This window comes from Harmonia axyridis, chromosome 1 (genome assembly GCF_914767665.1).
Source record: "Harmonia axyridis chromosome 1, icHarAxyr1.1, whole genome shotgun sequence".
In the NCBI taxonomy this organism is placed as follows: Eukaryota; Metazoa; Arthropoda; class Insecta; order Coleoptera; family Coccinellidae; genus Harmonia; species Harmonia axyridis.
In genome coordinates, this window is record NC_059501.1 from 36,325,858 (window position 1) to 36,344,981 (window position 19,124).

The following is a 19,124-nucleotide window of genomic DNA, read 5'->3' on the forward strand; positions in this document are numbered from 1 at the left end:
TAATTTTGCAGGACGCTCGAAATTATTATTTTATTTTTAAATAGATTCGATCCTTAATTGGCGGAAATTCATTATGAATAAAATTGAAACAAAGTAATTTCCACTTCACTATTCGATTGTCTGCAACAATTGTTTCTCGTTTCTCCACACTGTGGCTCCATCATGTAACCTGTTTGTACTTTGTTTTTATTTTATTTATTATTTAATATTTGAATATTAATTGTCATCTCAATCGAGTTTCGAAATCAACAAAAAAAAAACAAATTTTGAATGGCCTTGAGTATGTACGAAACCCCTATTCGGATATTACCCACTAACAAATATAACGTACTTGACCCCGAATTTATCATCAGTGAGTAGATTTTATCGTTTGAGACCATAACGGCTTCAAATTCGATAATCAAGGATATTTTAACTAAATAATATAGCGATTGTTGTAGTCCGGGAGCCAGGTGCAAATTTGGTTGATTATTTCCTCTCGAGAGATACTTGGTGAGATGCATCATTTAATAGTAATGAAATGCCTCGTGAACGTCAGCTACGACTCGGTTGGGGGGAGAGCGGCGGCAGCCCCCCAAACACGAAGAAAAAAAAAATACATTCAGTCATTTCCTCCCAACTGAAAATTTGTCAAATTGTAGATAACCCAATATCTAGACGAAAAAATGCAATCAGCTGGCTATAGCATGGTGGATTATACGTCAGCTGGTGCCTCAAACATGAAAAAAAAAATTATATTTTCAATGACAGCTCTGACAGCTACTCTGATACTGAATAAGAGAGTGGAAGTAACTAAATATTATTGTGCAACATGTGGAGAAAGTCCTTTTCTCGCGAGTGTAGCACTTTCTGATTCATTATCAGAGTCGCTGTCAGAGCTGTCATTGAAAATATTTGTTTTTTCATGTTTGGGGCACCAGCTGACGTATAATTCACCATGCTATAGCCAGCTGATTGTATTTTTTCGTCTAGATGTTGGGTTAGCTACAATTTGACAAATTTTCAGTTGGGAGGAAATGAGTGAATTTATTTTTTTTTTCTTCTTGTTTGGGGGGCTGCCGCCGCTCGTCCCTCCAGCAGAGTCGTTCACGGTGCTTTTTATTTCTATTACCTGATGCATTCTACTAATTTCCGTTTGAGAGGAACTTGGTCATGTATATCTGTTAGTGGCTCCCGGACTATTGCAGTGATACAGAAATTGTGAGATTGGTTCACTACAAGCAAAAATTCATCCAAATTTCTTTACTTCACGTATGTTCCTTTCCCGAATTGTTCTAAACGACTTGCTCAGATTTATAGGAGACCTCTCAGAAATTATAGTTCTGAAGATAAAGTTCTAGTAACAGTTTCCATAGACATAGAAATCACCTTGTAAATTGTTGGAAAACAGGGTATAGCTCATCTGCTGCAGATCGTTTTCCACCTAGCAAAAATTGAAGAAGTCCCCTCCGAACTCCTTCAAGTAAAATTCCTCGATCCCCAAACTAGAATGAGATAAATTTATTCCAACCGCCAATTCAAAATGCCGAAGAAGCATTCGGCATTCGGAGAACATTTCAATTTCAGAATTTAATTATGAAAAATCAGGAGTGGGATCTGAAGCACTTCAACAGAGAGAATACTAATAATATTTCAATTAACTTTTCTCAGTATCTGGGTGCTGCGAGGGAGTTCATGAAAGAGTGACTGCCTGCGGATGACAAGCCTGGCCAAGATCATTTCCAATTTTATATACCCAGTTCAATAGTGTCTCGACACCATCGGTAACCCTTATAGATATAAATGGGGTATTTAAGATTGGGGCGAGATCAAGTCGATATCGTATCGCAGCAATTTTCACATCCTCGATGCTTTGAACGGAAAAATTATTTCAATTGAGCTATAGATGAACAAATCTCCGGTTTTGGGAGTCTTCCTTTATATGCATCTAAGAAAATTAGGTTTCTTTTTTTCATTTTCAGTAAAATCATAATATATTAAATGGAATGTTTAACAATTGTTGGTGAAATTTTACACTGCATATGTAAAATTTATTCATTTTATTTATTCATTTCCACACCAGGAACCTCAACAGAAAATCCAATCACAGAGGTTCACAATGAATATAATAAAAAAAATTATTATAATTTCACACTCTATGAGAAAATCATTAAAAAATAATATATTAAGCATCGAGCAAAACACCAACAAATAAACTAAATATTTCATAAAAGACAAAAATATAAAAAACAAATATTAATGTTATTCGGAATCAAGTAATGTGACTTCTGAACAGATATGTCGATAGCCTTCTCTTGAAAATTTCTAAAATAATTGAATATGGGTACTTATATAAAAAGCCAGAATTGTATTTTTACTAGAGTTTTTGTGACTGAACATAATGCTTGAAAATATATTGCTAACAACTTAGTATCACTGGACGAAAAGGGTACGTATTTACAACGAAAAATAACGTTGAGGCAATGAATTTCTTTACCGAAATAGTACGGTGAACGAGTTCATTGGGTCAACGAATTATTGTACAGGGTGGGCAAATAAGCGAGGTAAGCGGCTATATCTCAGGATCCACTCATCGTAGAGACTTGCGGTAAAAATTTTTACCACTAAAGTGTACAAGAGAACACACTGGAAATTGTTTTGAATTTCATACCTCTACCGCTAGGGGGCGTAATAGCTATCGTCGAGTAGAAAAATTAATTTTACTCGAAAATGTTGCATATGAAGTTGAAGAAAAAACATCATTATTGTAATCCTTGGAAAATTCTCTATCTTTTTGAATTGTCACATAACTCCAGAACGCCTGAAGCTATCGCTTTGCGACCTTTTGGTTTTTTCATACAAATTTGATAGGATTTCTGTTTCTGTCAGATCTTAAAGACACAATTTGGTTTTTCGCGGTGCATCAGTTGAAAAATATCTTCTTTCGGCCATAACTTCAGGACGCCTGGAATTATCGTTTTGCAACCTGCAGGTTTTTTCATGCAAATTTGATGGAATTTCTGTTTCTGTTAAGGAAATCCTATCATTACATTTGAAATTTCTGAGTAAAATGAACAAAACAATGAACCTCTGACTTAGCGCCCCCTATCGAAAGCAGCAAAAACAAATTCATCATGACTATATTTTGTCCTCAATCAACAAGATATTATCTTTCAGACGAGACCTAATTTGCTCAAAAATATTGAGCCAAACTGAAGTTACAGGCGTTTCAATCAGTCAGATTTCTCCCTTTCACCTACCCTTATTTGATGTCGTAAAACCGAAAGTGACAATTCAAAAAGATAGAGAATTTTCCAAGGATTACGGTGATGATATTTTTTCTTCAACTTCATATGAAACATTTTCGAGTAAAATTCTTTTTTCTACTCGACGGTAGCTATTACGCCCCCTAGCGGTAGAGGTATGAAATTCAAAACAATTTCCAGTGTGTTCTCATGTACACTTTAGTGGTAACATTTTTTACCGCAAGTCTCTACGATGAGTGGATCCTGAGATATAGCCGCTTACCTCGCTTATTTGCCCACCCTGTACATTAGTACATTGGGACAATGTACACCAAATATGCGTAAATACCACTACTATGATACATCAAGACAAGCTCAACGTATGAAATTTCATTGTCCCAATGAAATTTGTTCATTGTATTAACAAACGTTGTACGTTAATTCAACGTACGTACTCGTTGAATCAATGTACGATAACCATTATTAGAATGAACGCGTATGTTGAAAAACATTAAAACTTTTGGGACTTACGGAGTGACGGATTCATGCATGATGAATATATTCATATTCAAATTTTATTTTTGTAAATTTCGAATCAAATCTAAAGTATCTGATTTCCTCCATCTGTATATACTCAATGATTTTTTTTCATATTCGTTTATGAAAAATCATAAATGCTATAAGGGTCGGTTGAAAATTATTTAAAAACGAAAAATTTAATATTGTTGAAATTTTCTTTGATTAAATCAATCCTAATAAGGTATTTGCACTATAAATAATATTGTTTCGATTGACGTCCTCATAGATTGGACTTCTGACAATGAAACAAAATAATTTGAAATGATATGTTAATAAATATGCGAATAATGTTCTAAAAACTCTAATAATTTATGCCTATCAGAAAGAACTGAAAAACGAACTGGATTAGATAAAATTACGTTAATATTGTAAGTCATCTGCATTTTTCTTCGTTTGCATTTAGGGTTTTGCTGCTAATTCCGTTATTTAATGGTAGTTATAGGTATTGCTGATTTGAATATATTTACGTTCCTTATAGCATGTAGAAAGGTCATTGAAAATTTATAGTTTTTAAAACACTGTTGATTTCTAACCACGAGCAGAATGACATAGCGAAAATAAAATGAATCGACGTAATGTTCACAATACAATACTCTCAAATAATCATTTATATGATTTTCACAAATTAAAACGGTCGAATCATCAATAAAAACAAAAGCTTTCATGTATAGCACTTTATACTTCATATACCTACTTAATATTTCAAGGTGATGTTACTAACGGATCATGTAAAACTGTGTTTTGATAGATTTGTTTTTATTTCTATTTTTGCTATTATATTATTATGCAAATTTATTTGCTGAATAAATACCACATTGAAACGAAATGAAATAAAAAAAATCTCTGAGCCAGATAACCATCTTCATCAAAAAAACTATCTGACGAGGGAAAAATAGAATAATATTCGTAAGAGCGCAGTGGATGTACACTCATGAGATAATAATACATAACAATAAAATAGAAAAATACTGACTTGAAGGTAGGAGCATTTGGGAGTTCGTCCATTCATGCCTCTATTGCGCTAGTGAAGTGGACATTCCTATTATACTTACATTACATTGGTGAGACAATGTGATTTATTATAAAGTCATTGTTAGGATATTTAGATGATGGTCAGCAAACATTATATATAATCAACTCTTTCATCATTCAGCGACTCTGAACGTTCCTTCAATTACCTAAAAAAGTGCTATCAAATTTCCTCAAAATGTTATAGATAATTATCTATTGATAAAATTGAATGGAAAAGTATTAAAAACATTTCCAACTGTTGACGCATTTGTACATTGCTATTAAGAAAAAAAAAATTAGTGTTTTTTGTCCTATTCACCATTAAATAATTTTCATCAGTATAAGCATTCACAAAGATCCATTCAGTTTTCATTGAGTTTAGAATAGGAATGACGAACAATAGCTACTTCAGTAATAAAACACCTACTAATATTTTCCAACCAGTGTATGTGCAAAAATCGGCTCTTCTACAAATGTAATCTCATCAAAAATGAGTAGTTCGATAGTCAATTATTTGAGTAAATGTATATAGAATTATAATCATAGTTAATGAAATTTGTAATATTCTTCCTGATGTGAACTTTCAAGAAATATATGGGTTGTTTGGGAAGTACCTATAATTTCCAGTGATGTTTCGTCTTTTATCTGCTCGAAAAAAGCTCGTAATAAAAGTAAGTTTTTGGCAATAGATATGAGGACATCAGTTGTTTGCACAATGAATAAAGTGCGAGTTACGATAAATTTATATCAATTATTTGCAGGGTATTAAGTATCAACACTTTCTTCTTTCTTGCGTCAAAATGTGTCGTTTTCACGGGCATAGCCAGGGGGGGGGGGTTTGGGTGTTCAACACCCCCCCCCCCCGAAATATTTAAGATTTCAAAATTTATTGAAACGAAACGTCAAGTTAACAGGAGTATATACACTGTGTCCGTAAAGTATGGAACAAATTTATTCTTAGCTAAACAGATCATTTTAAAAAATAATCCTGAAACACGTCGATTTTTTATTTCAATTTACCTTATTTTGAAATAATAATCTAATATACAGGGTGAATTACTTTCGAGTAATGACGTCACCGTCATTTTTTTTAAATGGAACAATAATGAATGAGTAATCTCCGATTACTATAGGTGAGCTGATTCCAAAAATGTATCACATGTTGATTCCAATTGGTACAGGGTGGACAAAAATACAATAGTTTTGTAGACAACTCAGACAAACTCAGCTAGAGTAATCGGAAAATTGAGACAAAATGGGGGTGTTCCATTTAAACAAAAATTACGATGACGTCATCACTCGAAAGTAATTCACCCTGTATATTACCCTGATTATTATTTTAAAATACGGTAAATTAAAATAAAAATCGACATTTTCCAGGATTATTTCTCAAAATGGTCTGTTTAGCTAAAAATGAATTTTTTCCATACTTTACGGACACAGTGTATTCGTAGTACATTCAGTAACAGATCGTTCACTTTGAAACCTATTTTATTTTTCAAAATCTCGAAAATATTTTTTTTAATGGAATTTGTAAAAAGTGAATGAGATTATCACTCTCAGTACAATTCATTTGTAATCTGAATCAAATTACCTCTACGTAATCCAGTCAATTTGTGCTCACATGTGCCCCTCAAGGGAAAGTTATGGGGTAGTTGTGATTTTTTCGATCGTATATGTATATTTTTTGGGTGCTGAATTCGAATCTGAGGTTTAGCCCCAAAATTTCGTGACGGAACATAAAAAAAAAATACAGAAAAAAATTTCATCTTCTGGCGTTTTCTTCCATCAAGTTTTTTGTCGATAAACCTGGCTCAAACGATAGTTCAAAATTGGCATATTTATCTATGTCTGCTGAAATCCAGTTGATGGGTTAGTTTTGATTTATTCGATTTATTTTCTTTGTTAATGGGGTACAGAATTCGAATCTGAGGTTTGCTATCATGATTAACTATTGAAAAAATGCAAAATAGGGAAAAATTTTCATTTTTGCCGGTTTTTTGCATATAAACTTTCTACACATAAATTTGAATTTGCGAACTCTAAACAAAATTTCAAAAAGTGATTTTGAGAATGCTTTTTTCTCAAAACATACTTGAGAAATAAAACTAGTGAAAATAGACTGAATGGGTTGGCTCTCATGAAGTTGATATATTTAAAAAGAAAGACAGAAGACTTTTTTTATAATATGTAAATAAAATCAAATGTTCTTGTCCTTTTTTGTTTTTTATATGGTTAAATATATATTTTGTAATAAATATTATTATGGTTATGTCAAGCACTTTTATTCGCTTTATTATCTGGAACCAGTGGCATATTCAGAGAATGATTTTGATATTTTTGCTCTACCATGTATATGTTAGTACAATCCAAACACTCATTTATTTCCATGAAAAAAAATTCTCCCATTATTCTTTCTGTATACGCCTTTGTCTTAAACCCCCCCCCCCCGAAACTGAAACCTGGCTACGCCCGTGGTCGTTTTTGTCCACAAACATGTGTTCTTATCCGCTTCATTCGTGATATACAAAGCGTTGAAATTGTTTTTGATTATAGCTATTTTTTTAGATATTAAAATCAAATTTGAAACAGAAAGTTTCAGGATTGACATCCATGCATACTGAGTGTTGAAATCTACAGGTTGATATTTTCTCAGAGGTCAAGCCTTTAAAACTTTATTATAGTGCGTCGCTGGTGGATTGTAAAATACGAAATTTATTTAGTGTTTCATAAGCTAATTTGTCTTTTGTAAGTTTCATGTATTCGCATCTATTAAAAAAAATTAAATCAATTTTTGTCATTCGCATATAATTTTTAACGTTATTTCAACTGTAAAATAAGAAACAATGGATAAAACCCGATCATATATAGACCAACTTTCAAATGGCGAATAATTCAAAACAAACCGAAACGTTTAAATAAAAATTGCAGTCAAAGCTCACTTTCTCTGAGAAATTTGTGTGATTTATCTAACTATTTTTCTGGATAACGGTCGGAGATGTGTGCAGTGTGAAAATTACAGGGGATAAATAAGTTGGAAAATAAAACAAAAAAGTAATTTTATATGTTTCCATTCACCAGCGGTGTACAACGATAAATTATATAGCGGAAAAGAGTTTGTGTCCAAAAAAAATTACTGTAGATTCTTACACTTAGGTATTCCGCATACAGAATGATGTAGTTACCAAGTAGGTGAGAAATATCTCATATTCGATCTTAATATCTCGAACACTAAAAGACCTACGAAGAAAACAGTAAAAATCTTGAAATCATATTATACAGGTAAGAAATTAAGTTTTGAGGTGCATTTTTTTCAGGTTAAAATAACAATTCAAACAACTATTGTAATAGTTTCCCTCGGAATCCAGTTTTCGGAAAACTTATCTCAAAATACTTATAGAAAAATTCTCAACCTTTCTGTAACATCAGATTATTTCATTAAGTAGTCCTTATATGAGACAAACCAAGATGGAATATGTCATCACTCATCCTCATCATTCAAATTCTCTTCAATTATCAGGTTATTTCATTTATTCTCACAAAGATTGCAAATTTTTTTATTATATAGTTTAAAGTTGGAGTAGGATTAATATTATTCTGTTCGTTAGATGGAATACTTTGATAAAGATTCTTCTGGAAACACCCCAATTTAAAGAAAACAATATCTCAGCTAGTTTAACATTTCCCTCATAACTTGTTTTTTGCGATCGACTGCGTCTTAGGTCAAATTTGGAAAAAAACATTTCAATAATCATATAACAAAATACAATAATCTACACTAACAAAGATACTGCCATTTTCTATTATAGAACTCTCACATACGCAATATTGCAAAATAAGCAATATGACATATTTTATACTTAAATTTTTAAATATGAAATTCCTCCAGACAACTAATGACGCACACTATGAAAGACCAAAGATTATTATAGGTACTAATTCACTATTACTTTATGAATGAAATCATTTTCATTTCAATATATACCATTGAAAGGAATAGCAAGAGACGTCCTGAAAAAAAAAGGCAGTTTAAATACCAGATTGATATAGATTGATTGATTTTTATCAATATATTGTTACGTTTCTGAAAACCCAATCATAAAAAACTTTGTAATTACGAATTAATAATTATTCACATCTGAATGTTTGATTGCAACATTATCTACCAATTTTCGACATGTTCTCACCCTTATCGAACCCAAGTGGCCCGTGAAGACCAGGCAGGGGATTAAGTGCAAGTGACAGAAGTGATGTCAACCCCTCTCCAGTATCGTTTCAATGGGGTTTATGACCGCCACACACAGAAAGCCACTCTGAATTGAATTAAACATACATATTAACAATCCCACCACGTTATACGTGGTGTTGTTGCAACATATTGTGGGCTTGTGACGGTCGAAAGTACTTCAACTCTAATTACATTTTCGTTAACGAGTTGCTGTCGAGCCACGTCAATAATGAGATTATTTCCATATATGTATAGAATTGTTTTACGCGACTCATTCAGAGTTATTTTCAATGTATGTAGTTATTGGAGAAGGTAGTTGCAGAATATTTTTAATTAGATGTGAACAGAGAATGATTAAATGTTTAATTGATCAATGAATTGAATATTGGGCAATTACCTACATGCATATATTTCCAAAAGAGTAAAGACCTTTATCAACCTTACTAATAATGAATTTCAGTGCACGAATTATATTTTTTAGCGTTCATTCCAGCAATTCGTCACGACTTTTGAGCCGAAAATAGTCCTTAAAGATAAGGTTCGACACAATCAATTCTTCCTCAAATTCGCTTACATATATCCATCGTCTGGTCCAGTTCGTACAAATTTTAAGTTGATTATCTCATTATAACTGTAAAACATATCGAAAAAATGAAATAAGTAAGGAAGACTGGGGAGGGTTGATATCTTATTTAAAAAATTGTTAATGAAACATTTGTGTTTAACATTCACCAATCCTTTTTTGTCAGATGGAAATTTAAGGACTTCGCTCAAACGTTTAGCAATATTTAATAACTGAAAATGGAAATTTAAACCTTGATTATGAGTTCTTGAAATTGTTGGTGCAAAGTATCTCAATCCTCCCCATACATGGGATGCTTCATACACTAAAAGGGATGTTTGATAAAATAAGAAATAAGGCAAAATCAATAAGAAGAAATCAATTTTTCATTATCATAACACTACCTAATTCCTACATAATTGGCAAGTAAAATTTTTATTTATCTACTGATACTTGCACAGGCTGAATGGCACTCCATTTTCTGATGAAGGTGGCAATCCACTTGCATCTATTGCAATTCATTATTTTCCGCGTTCATCGGAAAATTAATCTTTTTCATTTTCGTCCAGAAGATCCAAGTCATCAAACTCACATTTAATTGTTTCTGCATTTCTGTTTAAAACTTGAGGTGAGATTTACTGTATTGAATCTTCCTAGAAGAAGAATTTAGAAAATATAGGATGTGAACATATTATTATGATATTCGATTGAAGATCTGTACTAGGTACTGGCTACTATGACCTAAATGAAATGCGCATCAAGAATAAAGAAATGCATTTCGTTAGTTTTTGTTGATAGAGAGATAAAGCTTGTCGTTTGTTATACAAATTCTTACATCTTACATCGAATATGTAGAAAACACAGCTTGAAAACTTTTGTTCATGACGCGATCGTTTCTAAATTTCAACAGACACTATTTTCACATTTATAGAGGCACTGCACGTGATTACGCGTTCTTTGAAGAACCAAGACGGGAAATTTGAAAGTGTATTCAACCTCCCCTTGTATCAACTCTTCTCAGTCTCCTACTCTATATTTCCGAAACAAAAGATCCTATAATGGTTCGAAATATAGTGAATAAAAGTAGGTTAGTTAGTAGATATAGGTAAATGAAATAAAAGTTCAAGACTTCATGTGAAATTTGATATTTACAACGTCGTCAGTAGAATATATTGAAACAATTTATCTGATATTTCCCTAACAGAAGATTAAATAAAATTCAATTTGACAACCGAGGATTAGCACTCAAAAATACTTCGAATGGCCAGAAATCGTAACTTCAAAGATTATACATAACTAAACAGACTCAATAGAACATTGCTTAGGAATGACTTTGAACACTCGCTTATGCTTCGAAAATGAGGTATGTCATAGGATGAAAATGTTCATGATAAAGAAAAAAAATATTAAAGAAAATTAATTTCGTTAAAGAATTAATCATGAATATCTCCCAAAAGCTTCAAACAACATTGAACACAAAAATAAGAACTAATAGCTTTACTGTGGCAAATATTCGTTCGAATCTGAATTCTTTATATCAACTCCTCTTTATTTTGAATCTGCCAAAAAATTTGAATTTCAGATGTTTTCAGATGATGCTCAAAGATCGGAAACTATGCTTCCATAGCTTCACTGTATTGATATTCATCACAGCATTAATATGGCAATTGGATTATACAAAAGACTCAATTCCAGAAAATAGGTATATGGCCGATGTACAAGAGTACCCACTGAGATATTTTTCCAATTGGAATGTGGTGAGTATAATTTGATAACCGCACAAATTGACTGAAGATTCTGAAATTTTACAAATAATATTTATGATTCAAAATATCGATGAGAAATCTTTAACAAATGAAATAAATTCTATTTTCTACATTCATGCAAAAAGCAAAACTTTATTGAACTATATTTAGTGGAAAAAGAAATTCTTTATGGCACTAGTGCAATAAAGTTTTTATTGCACTCATCTGCCATTCTACTGCAACGTGCTGTCCCCAATTGTTCGTAACGTATTAGTTCCTGTTTCAATGCAAATCGATATTAATAATAAAGTATTCAAGATGGGCTCTTCATTTTCCTACACCTAGTGCCGCACCTCAATAAATCATTTTTTTGCTTTTTGCACGAACGTAGAAAAAATGTTGTATGCAACTCGTACAAAAATTGTTTATTGCACTCGACGTGAAATTGTCCGACGAAGCCGTTAGGCCGAGTTGGACAACACGTCGAGTGCAATAAACAATCACTTTTTGCACTTGTTGCATAAATAACTATTATATATTATCTAATCTTTTCATTTCATTCTCTTATACAGCCAAAAATACCTAGTATAATTCAAATAAATTTCTAAATTTTGTCAATCTTCTTACATCCAAAACATCCCAGTACCCAAAAAAAAGGAAAAATGTTAATAAAAATTCAAGTTTGAATTGAAAAAGATCAATAATAAAATTAAGTACCTATTCAATGTTCTAACATGTCCTAGTTATCTAAGTATCAATGAATATTTTTCAATGCAGTTATCCTTGGTAGAAAAAAATACCTGACTTTTTTAAAAAGACTATTCAAGAACTATCTGCATTACTAAATGATAACAGTACCTATTGTCCTATTACTATAACATTGATAAAAACAGGCTAAAATCTATTCATTTATCACATTGGCGGTGTACTAGAAGCGTAACTAGAAGGTACTGTTATGAATGGTTTATATTATTTTTTCATTTTTAAATGAAATATTTAATTTAGAATTTGATATCTCGATCCAATAACAAAAAAAAAATATTGACTTTTCAATACTCTAATGACATTTTTCAGGGTTCAAAAACTCAATTTAAGAAATTAGAAAACTTTAATTGAAAAAAAAATAATAAGAAACTGGAAGCGATTCATGTTGGTGAAAACGACCAATTCACTGATACATCAATATATATAGAAATTCATAAGGAATAATTCGACGAAATAGAAGAGAAGAATAATTTCAAGAATTTTTAAGATGAGTGATTTTATTGTTTTGTTGTTATATTGTTTGTTAATTGAAATTTAGCTTGGTTTGTTAGGTTTGATGTTCTGATTAAGAAATATATATAATTCTAAATTTAGAATTTTGAAATATACAATTTGTGACTAGAACCCAGCCCTAATTTTCAAAACTTTCGAAATAAATAATAAATAATCAAGATGGATAAGTACATTGTACCTTGTGTCGATGGCCTAGCTGCTCAGACAAGTTAATTTAAATGAAAAAAAAGAAAAAAGATAGATTTTGTGAACGAAATCATATCAGTACCTACTTACTCTATAAATTACATAGGAAGTGTATATTTTATATAGGTGATGATCAGATGAATGTGATCGACGATATTATTGCCTTGATGCCCCAGGTGTTCTACACATTACCTAGTATACCTGAATTATACGGGTTGACGGTAAAGGCTCATTTTCACAGGGGTAGTACCGATAGTAGTGATAGTAGCTGTCACCATGTAAACTACTCGATAGTTAAATATAATATTATTTATGGGCACTCGATCTAAAAAGTATATATATGGGTAATGTTGATCTAGGCGCAATGCGGATATACCGACAGTGTAGATCAATGGGAAATGTAGATCTATAGGCAATGTGAATCTATGGGCAATGTGGATCTACCTACAAGGTAAATCTATGGGCTAACTAGTAGTGATAGTAGCTATCTCAGCAACAGTCACCGCATCTAAACTACTGGAAAGTTAAATATTATATAATAATTGTTAACTATATCTATGCAACAAAATTCGAAAAGTACTAACGTGTATTCAGGAGCTTTTGAGCGCTCGTTAATTCATACACCGATTGCGTCCTTGGGAAGAACATAGCTGTATTTATTTATCCGTGGTTACCAAGGATGCAATTGGCATAATATGAAATCAATGAATAAAAAGTTCCTGACTTCACATCAGTACTTACTTTCCCCCTTTTTTTTTCAATATTTAGTTTTTTTCCTGAATTTTTTAAAATTGTTGTGACGCTCAGTACGCAATTAAATTCAATTGTTATTCTGTATAACAACATGCAAAATTTCAACTCAATGGATCTGTTGTCACTAAAATATTGATTATAATTTTTTTTCGTTTTCTGATAAAATGTCCTATGGTTTTGAGTATACTATCCACACCTAATAAAAATAGTAGAGCAAGGATACGTAATTTTCAGTGAGCCAATTTCGTCCCAAAAGTGAACTATCAAATTTGACATAAGGAGGGAAATGAAATCCCTTATCAGTATCGTATCATACAGTGAGAAAAATCTCACTAATATCTATGTAAAAATAATATAATTAGTTCCGAAATTGGAATGATCAGATGATTTTCCTTTGTACCTCCAATTTACGAACACCCTGTATAACTGGTGTTTTTAAGCTCCATGAGAAGTTTCGATGGTTGTTGTCTATGGTTTGACAGTTCAGATGTTAAACTGTGTAGACACTTCCAATTTGTAGAAATTAACTTTGAAAAAAATAAATTTGTTGTAACTGTTAGAGCAGCTGTAGATGTTGATAAAAAATCCTTGGCCATTTTGGCCAAGTTTCGAAAGACATTTCTGAAACTACCAAAATTCACCAATAGATTTCAAAGAAATCTGAGAAAAATACTAATAAAGTCATGCTGGCGAATGCTTCAGTCTCTCGGCGCTCGAGGAATCCACTTCTTTTGTCTAAACGCGCACGAGATTGCAGAAATATATGCTTGCGACGCGTGCATATCAAGCTCAAGTAATATCAAGTAGCTTGATATCAAGTCAAGCAATAAATATCTTGAATCAAGTCAAGTCAAGCTCAAGTATGTAATTTTTCACGAGCTTGATTTTCAAGTGAAGTATTTGGTTCAAATTTCAAGCTACTTGGCTTGATGAATCCCTAGTACCAGCCTTCGTATAAAACAAGAAATGCGGAGCATTTTGTAAGCTATTCATTTCAGGAACAACACATCTCAACAAAAATGATAATCCTAGGGTATTCGACAAGCAAAAATAAATGCAGGGCATACCATTTTGATCAAATGGACTAATGACATTTTTTAAATGCCATTTTTAAAAATTGAAGTGTTTTTCGAACCACGTGTAGAACCAGGGTGCTATCATGTTTCACCATTTTCAGACCCACCTGTAGACTCAAAAGTAATTCAAGCTAATGCGCTGAGTTCTACCGATTTTGTCAAAATTTGAATCATTCGCCCAAAATTTCCAAGAGTTATATCGACCGATCGAACACTATTGACTCACCTTTATTTAAAATACTCAATCAATAGACCAATTTGACTCTAATATTTTTTTTTCATTTACAGGTGATGCAATTCATTTATTTCTCAATAGTATTTAGTCTAGACATCGAAGATTATATACCCTGGAAAATCTGGAGCTCCGTTTGGCGGGCATCACTGATGCGTATGAAGGATTATGTGTTTTCCACGTTATTGTTTCCCTTTGCATCATTCGTGACTGTGTTTTTCTGGACTTTTTACCTCTACGATAGGGAACTCGTTTTTCCTGTAAGTGGGGAATATTTTTTCACAAAATATGCCAACCATGTTGCCCATACGGCGGTAGGAATATTCGCTGTATTGGAGCTATTTTTTACAGGGGATCAACTGAGAGTGAGCTTCAAAAGTTGCTTCAATCTAATAAGCACTGTGACTGCGATCTATTACACGCTGTAAGTGTCGTATTCAATCATTAGTATGCAATTATATGCTTTTCATTGTAATTTTTCGAATAATTATGAATTTGTACGCGCTGCAGAATCTACTCAACTTGTTTATCTACCTAGCCAAAAGATCTACCTTGCCCACAAAACTACCTGACCAATAGATTCTTCCTATATGTTTTTCCTTGTTCCTATGTTCTCTCTTCGATTAGCCCCAAAACGTATTGCAATTACGAAAATTTTTCTAAATGTAGGTATTGGTGTCAATGTCAACCTTACATGGGATCATCGAAAAAAACAATTTATTCATCCTCAATAATGGATTATTCACATGAATAACTCGTCGAAATAATTAAATATCAATTATTGTGGATCTTACAATCTGTTCCAGTCCATTTAAGCCTCTTTTTGGATGGTTTGTAGATCAGAAAATTTTGAGATCTGATCATTTCGTAGTCAGTTATAATTTCACTCTCGAAGTCTACAAAACAACACATTTATCTCGATCACGTATATATATATATATAACTAATAAAGCGTTTTGGACCAATTCAACATCTTCTCTGATGGTTTGACTAAGAATGGGAACATATCAAGAAAATCAAAAATAGATTTGAGAACTCTGACATATCAATCTCTATTTTCTGTGAGCTTCCTTCATTAATACAGGTTAATCTCAAAGATGTTGCGACAAGCGTGGTCTCTCATTTAACAACAAAAACCATCTGAAATCATGCTTCAACCTTTTAAAAAGAGCTACAATGGAGATACAAACGAATTTAAGCTTTTTCCATTCATCCAGCGTTGACATGTTGTTTTTAGATTTTGCGCATGAATCAAAATTGATAAGTGAAGTACAGTGCTTGCAAACCCAGAGAAGTATCAATAACAAGATAACCTCATCCATAAACCCCCCCCCCCCCAGCAACCGAAAAACATCCACCTGCTCCGATGATAATACATAACATTTTACTCCTGGTAAAGAATTAAATTCTAGTAAATGAAGAAGAAGAACATTGGAATTTTTTAATATATAATATCATACCGGGTAATTTTAAGGTTAGTAGTAGTAGTGACTTTAATTTCCTGATTCAAATAACATGGAAGTTTCATAGATACCTATAAGCATGTGAATTCTTTTATATTTGAAGGTCATTTGAGGTTATGTTGATTAATAATATTCCTCTTTAAAATTCCGATACATTAACTCACAATTGATAATGATTATTGTTTTATTTCAGGTTTTTCTACCATTATATTGAAAAGGGACGGTTTTTGTATACTATGTATAACTTTTACACTTGGTATCAAACAGCAGGCCTTCTAACATTGTCATATTTATGGACAATATTGAATTCTTTCATTGGACTGAGACTTCAGAAACATATCAGGGGTGCCAAACCTTCTACTGCTAAGGATTGATGTGTGAAGTTGTTGAATTATAAATTAGTAGTCAATTATTATTTTGGTGATGAGACTGTAATATGCTATGCTCGTCTTTCGAATGGTTTCTGAAAAGGAGAGTCCTGATCGAAACGGTATGAAACAACTTTTAGGAGAGAAAATAGAGTCGGTTGTCCCGTCAGTAGGACTCTATACTCCTAAGACTAAGGTCCGGTGTTTGAAAGATTTTTTCTGGATGAGGGTGTGTCGTACAACCATTCTTTGTTGGGAGTATAATTAACAGTGCTGTGCCTACACTAGGACACTGTAACAAAGCCTACACAGGACACAACGGCATAACTACTCACAACCTTTTCTCTTATCTGGTACAAGCTCTAAGCTTCTGAGAGGTCTCATGGAGGTTTGGGAGACCTGGAATAGAAATCATTGAGCATAAATAAAAATAAATATTACTGAAAATATAATTATGTTTATTCATTCATATTTTGTTAAATGTTGTTTTGTTAGAAATTCAAATATTGTAATATATCTAGTTACTAATATAACTTTTTCACTCCTTATAAAAAGAGCTATATTCCTCTGAATCATCATACCTATTCCTGAGCTCATTCCATATCTCCCAAAGTATTTTTGGGATTTTTGTCTTTCAATGTAATTGATGTTAAATAATGTTGATAACATATTGAGTATTTTTTATGGGATATATTAAGTTTTCTGAGTCAGTATTTTCATTGACTGATTCACTTTAGGTAAGGGCATGTTTTGCTTATATTTTCAATACAGTCTTTAACTGGCTGGTAAATAATTTTTTTTAGAATTCATAGCAAGAGCATCAGGTATTATATTTTCAATAGCTCTTCCTCATAAAACGCTGTGATAATGTTTTTTCCTTGAATATTCAATTCTCTGGCAATATTCGTATGCTATGAATTCAAACTGAAAATTTCAAGGAAAGTTGAGCCATATTTTTATTGAATTGTTTCCAATGTTCATTACCCAATTAATGAATAAGAGCTAGCTATTATTATTATTATTTGAACTGAGGTCGTTTTGGTTCGGTAAGCCTTCCGAGAACTGCGACCATAACTCTAGCTAAGATCTCTTTAAAAAATAACAAAAATATTTGTTTTCAGTTCAGAATACTTCAATTGATTAATAAGAATGTATCAATTGACATAATATTATTTGGAATTTAGAAGAAATCTCCCTCAAGGCGTCTATCTCTATGCGCACATTGTTTTCCATTGTTTCAACGAATAGTAGGAAGACAAATTTTTATGTACCTTAAATGAATAATGGAAGGGATACATTAAAATCCATTAAACGAAAATTAAAAGTTGATAACAGAGTCTTCTGTGAAGAGATGTTCGTACAAATTTTTTTGCCGTAGAATACAAATCTACAATGAAAAACTGGGGTTCCTATTTGAATTTCCAAAATTGAGCCCCGTACCTCCAACAAGCAGGAAATAAAATGGAAGAGTTATATTTGTATCAAAAACTCCAATATTCATTGGTTAAATTAAAAATATTGCATCGAAAGCAGTTTCTCTAAATTCACTCTGTTTATTGGAATTTTCGGGGGAAAATCTTACAGTATACGGAAACTGAAATCACCCATGCGTCTAAATCCAATAAACTCAACGTGAGATTACATTTCGAATTTAATCAAATTGGCTCCTCCCAAGCACAGTCCAATATTGTGTATATTTAAATGAGCTTCTGGTATTGTCGCTCAGAGCATCTGTATCTCCGTTTCCGTACCTTCAATTTCCATAAATTCATTTCGCGTATACATGTTATTGAACCTCAGAAGCGCATAGGTTTTCAGAGAGGGTAGTAACAATGTGCTATAGGAATATTGGATAAATCAGGAAAAAACTGACCAAACTATCAGCTCGATAATACAAACGGAGACCACAAGTTTTGTTGATTGATGAATTAATTAGAACTGAAAAAACTAAATTTACCCAGTTACTGTGTTTAATTTTTTTTTCATTTTTCGAAACTACAAACAAAAAAGGTAGAGTGTATTTTTGAAAAAGCCATCCAATTACCTTCAAAAAAAGGTCACCCAACCTCCTTCCAATTTATGATTTCAGGTTGACAAAATTTATTGAAATCAACGGTATAAAATATCTCCCTTCGAACCAAAGTGTACCTTTTACAATTTTTCTAACTTTTTATGGGGGCCAAGATATTAAAGGTGGTACCTTTTCAAATTGATGCAGTGTAATAGTAGTAGATATATACTTTTCTGGAAATCAAGATATAGCAGAAAAGCAAAGTAGAAATTATTATTTGTGTGGCGTGGACACAGAAACAATTTCATAAATGTCAAGTACCTTTCAGTTTATATCGATATATAATAGCATAAAATGGGAAAATTCACTAAAAAGGAGAAAATATTGTTATTCCTTATTGGTGGGAAT

At 32.2% G+C, this 19,124-nt stretch overlaps 1 protein-coding gene across 4 annotated transcripts in view; it reads left to right on the forward strand.

The window, feature by feature from the left end:
• Nucleotides 1–17,253, forward strand: part of LOC123688882 (androgen-dependent TFPI-regulating protein-like) — a 33,030-nt gene extending 15,777 nt beyond the window's left edge. Inside the window, exons 1-4 of one of the 4 annotated variants that reach the window (XM_045627616.1) lie at nt 5,305–5,485; nt 11,197–11,361; nt 14,931–15,298; nt 16,531–17,253. In XM_045627616.1, coding sequence (XP_045483572.1) covers nt 5,444–5,485; nt 11,197–11,361; nt 14,931–15,298; nt 16,531–16,711 — 756 coding nt within the window. In that variant the 5' untranslated portion in view covers nt 5,305–5,443 and the 3' untranslated portion in view covers nt 16,712–17,253. Of the gene's footprint in view, nt 1–5,304; nt 5,486–11,186; nt 11,362–14,930; nt 15,299–16,530 lie in introns of those variants that run through there. The other 3 variants (XM_045627618.1, XM_045627617.1, XM_045627619.1) reach the window with 3 other exon arrangements.
• Nucleotides 17,254–19,124: the final 1,871 nt, after the last annotated feature.